At 35.3% G+C, this 7,747-nt stretch overlaps 1 protein-coding gene across 1 annotated transcript in view; it reads right to left on the bottom strand.

Moving 5' to 3' along the window:
* Positions 1 to 4,763, bottom strand: part of LOC144976328 (metalloprotease mig-17-like) — a 26,893-nt gene extending 22,130 nt beyond the window's left edge. Inside the window, exons 1-3 of the mRNA XM_078920540.1 lie at positions 4,719 to 4,763; positions 3,597 to 3,670; positions 1,493 to 1,550 (exon numbers count right to left, since the gene is read on the bottom strand). Coding sequence (XP_078776666.1) covers positions 1,493 to 1,550; positions 3,597 to 3,651 — 113 coding nt within the window. The 5' untranslated portion in view covers positions 3,652 to 3,670; positions 4,719 to 4,763. The remainder of the gene's footprint in view (positions 1 to 1,492; positions 1,551 to 3,596; positions 3,671 to 4,718) is intronic.
* Positions 4,764 to 7,747: the final 2,984 nt, after the last annotated feature.

The raw sequence follows: 7,747 nt of genomic DNA, 5'->3' as shown, positions 1-7,747 counted from the left end.
CAGAGACAGAGAGAGAGACAGAGACGGAGATAGAGAGACACAGAGAGAGACACAGAGAGAGAGAGAGAGAGACAGAGACAGAGATAGAGAGACACAGAGAGAGGGACAGAGAGAGAGAGACACAGAGAGAGAGAGAGACAGACAGACAGAGACAGAGAGACAGAGAGAGACAGAGACAGAGAGAGACAGAGACGGAGATAGAGAGACACACACACAGAGAGAGAGAGAGAGAGAGAGAGAGAGAGAGAGAGAGAGAGCATTACTAATGCAAATATAAGAACAATCCTGTTAATCAGACTTGTGAAAATGACCTCGTCGACCCAGTTGCTTGAATGGATAATCGTGGAAAGCTCATACGGTAGAGTCATGCTCTCCACGACCAGGCGAAGTTGTCGTGCGATAAGATCGTGGGTTCGAGCCCCAATCGCCCCCCCGCGAAATTTTTATTCTCTGTTGTCTTCTGCACTTTCCGATTCACTTCATTTCTTGTTGTTATCAACAAATAGTACCTGCTCCACTCACTTTTCGACAAGACAAGAAACGGGTTTCTGAATTCACGGTGTGTATGACAACTGAAACATCGCTACAATATTTATTTCGAAGGGTCGTTTTCCTAGCCTTCAACAAAAAGAGACACCAATATCAATTTTGAAGAGAATAACGCAAACACATCGCTAGAACTGGATTCTCTGAGTTAGAAAATAACAAATGTTTTAAAAAATAAATAAATAAATAAATAAATAAATAAATAGATAAAATGAAATAAAAAATAGCAAAATAATCTGAGAGAACCACACCAAAAGTATAGAAATAATAGTTTATTGTTGGGAAAATTTGCAGAAAAAACTCTCCCATTTTTTCCACCCTTTGAAAAGCTAATCATTTTCTTATGTTATTACGTCAGTAGATATCATTGTCCTTTTGAGTCGAATATTCGCCCATTGCAAAGTTGTGTTGTCAAGACATCCATAAGCAAGTGAAGTATTCTATATTTTAAGTAGATAAATAACATGAGATAGGAAAGTCTTTAAATTGTGTGATATAATTTATGTAGACAGAAACAAAAATACTATTGATTTAATATTACCTGAGCTATATTTACATCTGTTTTAATCCTATACATCAATGTAGTCTTCTGAAATACTGAAGATTACAAGTGATTGTATTGTCGGTGTGTGAGTATCTGTTTGTCTGTTTGTGTAACTGTGTGAGTGTCTGTTTGTCTGTTTGTCTAACTGTGTGAGTGAATGCGCGTTTGTATTTGAGAGAGAAAAAAACGTTGTTTTTTTTTTTTTGGGGGGGGGGGTTTGTTTTTTTTGTAAATGTACTTTTAGGTTGTATGGATTTTATGTTCTTTCTAATAATGGCGCCGCGTGTAATAGTCAGACCACGTGAGTGCCATAAATTGAAAGATAAAAGCATTGCATTGTACAAGCCTATAGTGTGATCATCTACGTTGCAGAGACCGAAAGAAAGAGCAATCCATACTTACTTTCTAACCACTTGTGGCTCCACTACGAAATAAACCTCTACAATGTTGGTCTGGGACACTGGCATGGAGGACAAAAAGAATGTAAAAAAAAGATTAATCCAGTTTAATTTTTATATTACAATATTTTTAAAATTTCACAACAATTTGTATGTGGTTGAATGACGTGTGCCATCTTATTGCCTCTGAAATACGATTGTCTCCAGTAAATGGGCGATTCGATAAACACGATTTCATAGACAAGATAAACAACCTACCTGAGCAACGTAAACATCACGGAACAGATGAACAAAGGGACATCACTCATCTTTTTACGTCTCAGATACTATAGTCTCAACTAAATGTTTACAACTAGAGATACAATTGTCTCAACCAAATGTTTACAACTATCTAAAAGTAAAAGGTAAAAAAAATCGGGTTTAACCAATTACCTGCCGTACTCTGGAAAAACGCGTATTACAAAATGTGACCAGAAAACTCGTCTTTCAAATATCGATCGTTTTAAATCAACATTAACTTGGCAAAAACTTTCAAACCTGGGATTCTCAAAGTCGTTAAGGAACTCCCAGGTTTAAAAGTTTTTGACAAGAAGATGGTCATTTGAATTGATCAATATCTGAAGGACGAGGTTTCTGGACAAATTTTCAAACACGTGTTTTCCAGAGTACGTGGTTAACTGGTTAAAAGCATCACTGTTTTGGGATTTAATCACGTGATCTACTTCTTCTGTCCACATATTGTTCCTGGATGGACAGCATTAGAAAATGTCTTTTAAAGATGGAATCAAAGTTACAGAAATTAAACTAGAAATTAAAAAGCAATTAAACTGAATTGATTATTTCTTAAAATTTTACTACGTGACTAATAAAAATAGTTTACGTGACAAACAAGCGGGAATTTAGAATTTTAATTAAATATCTAGCATCCGGTTTGTAATACCGAATAAACCCCCGCGTGGTATCCGGGGTCTCTCAACTGAGAGGGTCAAGAATAGCCCAATGCCAAGCCAGCGTGTCGTAAAAGGCGACGAATGGTGTGTGATTCCCCCTTTTTTGAGTCACCTGGTCCTCCAGGTTTGGGGTTGTCAAGGGTTAACACCCCTTCCGTCAAACTCAAACAGTTACAGAAACGCAAACGGACAAACCAAACCCTTTTTTTAGCTTTGGCGACCGAAGAGTTTCTGGAATGACAATTTATGAAGGACAACAGACAAAGCCGAAGGACTCTGCTGACCCGCTGACGTTTTTGCCAAATAAGCAGCTTCGAACATGGAGAAGAAGCAAAGAAGCTGATATACAGAGAAGTGATAAGACATGGAACGAGATAAAAAAAAATGCTATCTCAGGATAGAGAAGGATGAAAACTGTTTGTCTGTGGCCTATACCCTGACCCAGGATGAAAAATGCAATGATGACGATGATGATGATGAATACCGAATAAAATGTGTTCTTTAGATTCAAAGCAAATCAACTGTATACCCTGGAATTGTATGACAAAGTCCAGCCCCAAAATGTGTTCCCCAAATTGAAAGATAATCAACAAAAATATAAAATGTATTATTTGATATGCTCCCCATTTTTGAAAAAGAACATAGGGCAGGCCGTTTCAATGCCAAAAGGCCAATTTTTAAACCTCCTGATATGATTTATCTTGACAACAACTTAACCCTCTCTTTACCACCTACAGCAAAATCGTCACATTTGTTACGACACAATATACATTTTTCTTATTCAGATTTATTTTGTACATCAGAATGATCTTTGATAATTAATAAGAACATAAAGTTGTTTTGCAGAGAGATTGTTTAAGTTTAAAACATAAATTTTTCTGCTTGGTAAGCCTGTCATTTTGGGAGACTACTGAAAATGGTCGGTAAGGAGAGAGTTAACCTGTCCAATGTGAGGAAAGGTGAATCTATCAAGTGATGTACGTTTTAATGTATTTGTTTAATATCTTTAAACCTGGGGGAGGGGGGAGGGGGCACATTTCGGGGCTGGTCTTTGTCAACCCAACTGGCCTTAGTCACTTTACTCTACGATACACAGTTTGAGTTGTTATTTGTAGTTATATTGTAGATTTTCACGAGGTCAAGGTCGCTATGACTCACCGACGTGGGAGATTCCTGCCATCAACAACATGGCTGCTAACACCGATGACGTCATTTTGAGGATCCTTATTGGACTGTATAGATAAAGGGTAAATGATATATAAATGATAATATTATGCTGGTTAATGATCGTGCAAGGCAATGGGTTCTGTGAACTGGGCAGTACTTACTCAATGCAAGGTTTCAGTACTTTTGATGATGGTAATGATGATGATGATGATGATGATGACGATGATGATGATGATGATGATGATGATGATGATGATGATGATGATGATGATGATGATGATGATGATGATGTGAATGACAGAAAATGAAACATTTAAACAATAAAAAAACATCAATGTTGTGCTTGACATATTATTCATGCCCCGTCATGTGTGTATTCTAAAGCAAAAAGTTACCTATCAAGGATATTTTTAAAATTCATTAAGGTCTTATGCATGTTTAGTTTTAAATTTCACACTGTTCCATGTTTTGGCAATACGGAATAGAAGTGGATTTTTTTCTAATTCAAGTTCGGTATCCTGGAATAAATATTTTAAATTCATCTCCACTCATAAACCTATTGGTGAATTATTATAACATACATCCTGATGAAAAACTAAGAATGGTGAAATTTCACCTTTGGAAATAGGCAATCGATTCAATAGTGACACCAAATTAAGCTTTGGCCACACAATTCTTTTATCCAGATTCACTCTCCAATCGAGACTAGAACTTCAGAAAGAAACAAACAGGACTCCACGCTAGGATTCGTCAGGAGGGAAAACGAGTGTCCGTTTTTGTGTCGTCTGACAGAAATCGAAATCTATGAGGTTATATTTATACTGGATGTATTAATGACATTCTCATCGATTTCTGAAAGATCAATAAATCTTTAGTGATGGTGTCACATGGTTTTATAAACCTTTCGTCCTGTCGTGATCCCATTTTTCAGTGGCAGTTTCTGCATCGGGGTTATAGTGCTGTAGCCCCACTAATTTTATTATATTTTTCATAATTGGTAACAATAATTGAAATTGGTTTTAAAAAATTGTTTAAAATGATTACATTTCACCATTTTATTTCTAAAACATAAACATTTCGAATACTTATGGCAACAAATTAATCCGTATTTACGATTTATTTTGAAAGCGATGGTCCTCCTCTCGATTGAGTCTAAGAGCTGCCACTGCTCAAAACTCGCACCCTCCACACATCAGATCAGCGTTTATTTGCCAAATGATTCATTGGAAAACAGGAAATAATAATCTTCAAAGGGTTCATTTGATGCCCAGCGACCTTTTTGTCTGATATGAAGTCATATATGAATTTATTAAAGGGAATTATGAGTTAGAGGGGAGGGAGGAAATGAATGCATGAATACTTTTATCTAATCTCTATCATCTGCCACAACAAAAAGGAATTTTTGTGATCATATTGTAATACGTAATAAAGCTGGAAATAATTAAACACATCAGCACGAAAAGAGTTTTCATCCACTTGTTCAAAGCAATTACAATATGTACGCGTCAGACCGTAGCCATCATTAACATATAGCCTGAAACTAGAGCCCTCTAGGACGAGGACGGGAGACGCATGCGCACAGCCAACATGACGTTCTCTCTCTAATAACTTTTCCGCCGATGACGTCACAGACTATGGGTGACTCCAATCAAGGGACGCTACTCTTCCGCTAATCTCATTCCCTATTTAAAAAAAAAAACAAAAAACAAACATCAGCGTCAAAACACCATAATTTTGAACCATGGCCATTGCATCTCATGTTAGTCTGTGTGACCAACGTAACGTGAAAAAAGTGACAGTTTTCAGGATTTTTTATATCGACAAATTGCGGGTCTTCTGAGTATATTGAAAGTGTATTTTATAAGGGGGAATTTAATTTAAAAGATAATAAAAAAATTGAGCTGTTATAAAGCGCAATATTCACTAAACGTGCTCAAAGCCCTTTACAAAGGGTCCCTGGTCAACAGCAACATTTAACATGTAGGACGGACGTGACGCCTGTTAGGCGATTTTACAATTTTTTTCTGACAGAGACAACGCTGTTAACGGCTAGGTACTCATTTTACACATTAGTTTGGTGAGAGAATGTGAGTAAAGAGTATTCCAATGACTTAACTATGCGCCGGGTGAGGCTCGAACCCGATTCGAACGCGAGTGTCATACAACAAGACCACATAGTCACACTTTTAAAACACAAAAACGAAAACACAATAACAAAAAGAAAGACGATGACAAACACTCGAACAAACAAACAAACAAACACTCGAACAAACAAACAAACAAACACTCGAACAAACAAACAAACAAACACTCGAACAAACAAACAAACAAACACTCGAACAAACAAACAAACAAACAAACACTCGAACAAACAAACAAACAAACAAACACTCGAACAAACAAACAAACAAACACTCGAACAAACAAACAAACAAACAAACACTCGAACAAACAAACAAACAAACACTCGAACAAACAAACAAACAAACACTCGAACAAACAAACAAACAAACACTCGAACAAACAAACAAACAAACACTCGAACAAACAAACAAACAAACACTCGAACAAACAAACAAACAAACAAACACTCGAACAAACAAACAAACAAACAAACACTCGAACAAACAAACAAACAACAACAACCCTCCAAAAAATAACACTTTAGTCAGTTTCAAATAAGGAAGAAAGAACTGGTGTAAGATGGAAATTTAAAAAATGTGTGTTTGTATGTATTTGTATGTGTCACAGTAAAGATTGTTCACAATTATCTTATTAAATTTTATTTTATTAAGAACTGAATTCATCTCACTCCAGTTATATTTCGGTAGGCTTAGATAAACTTTACCTTCTAATATTAGATCGTCTTTCCTTTTATAGCCTTCCCTCGAATTAATTTCTAATTAGTGAATACTTTTCGTTCTACATTCTGTCACGTAGCCACTTATTATAAAAGCTGATAGGTCTAACATTTGACACTCACTTTCTCTCCACAATCTATGCCGGACGGCCAGTCGCTCTATTCCTATATATATACTGGAAGATTTTTATCTTTTGGGACTTGGTAGATATTATATCTACACCATTAAGACGCCGGAGCTTTTAACTTTGATTGTATAATCTTCAAGGATCAAACCCAAGCCCGCTGTCAAAGGACTACACAATAACTTCTTACCAATTGCCTGGAAGTGGAATTTTACGAGTCCAATCCTGTTATCAGAGGAATAGATCATCCAAGCCCATCAACTGCCTGGAAACGTAAACTTACGAACCTGACATATTATCATAAGTTACGTAAAATATTCATATCTCTATTTGTAACTGCCACGATCACTGTTTATCTCTTTTAATTAAATTTCATCATTATTTTTATTTCATTGTAAACAAATCGTTAATTGTTTTTCATTTATAGTAACTAGTAAATTCTGGGGCCTCATTCTACATATATCTTTATGCATAGTCGAGTAGCTCTTTACTCACTTGAGACCATGACATTTTGGAGGGGACACATATAAAGAATTGAATTTATTTAGTTACATAAATCTATTTCATCTAACTTTAAAGTTTAAATTGTAAAACTCTTAATTGCCCCACTTGATCATATTTTAATTGAACTCCCTATTTACAGGATTAATTTTTTTTTTCTTTTTCATTTCTTCATTTAAACGGAATAGCAATTTATCCATTCATTCTTTCATTCAAATTGAATAGCATTTTATTGATTCATTCCTTCATTCATTTATTCATTTATAAATTATTCATTCATTCATTGTTCATTCATTTATTTATTCATTCATTCATTCATTCATCCATTCATTCGTTTATTCACTCATTTATCCAATCATTCATACATTTATTCCTCCCTTCATTCTTTCATTCATACAGTATCCATTCATTCATTCATTTATTCACTCAGTTTTTCATTCATTCATTCATTCCTTGTCCACTTTGTTATTATATCACTCATTTCATTTTGTTGTTTGCCTCATTCATGAATTGTTTTCAATATGTTTACATTCCATAACGATTCATTCACCTATCATCCAATCACTCAATGTTGTGAACACCTTTTGTAACTATTGTAAATCTTACGATATTTTATTGTTTTGTATTTCAGACATCACTGTTAAACACTCTTCAAT

Source organism: Berghia stephanieae, chromosome 7 (assembly GCF_034508935.2).
Source record: "Berghia stephanieae isolate SIO BIC M18660-M18661 chromosome 7, UCSD_Bste_1.3, whole genome shotgun sequence".
Classification (NCBI taxonomy): Eukaryota; Metazoa; Mollusca; class Gastropoda; order Nudibranchia; family Aeolidiidae; genus Berghia; species Berghia stephanieae.
This window is presented reverse-complemented; position numbering and strand designations above follow the sequence as displayed.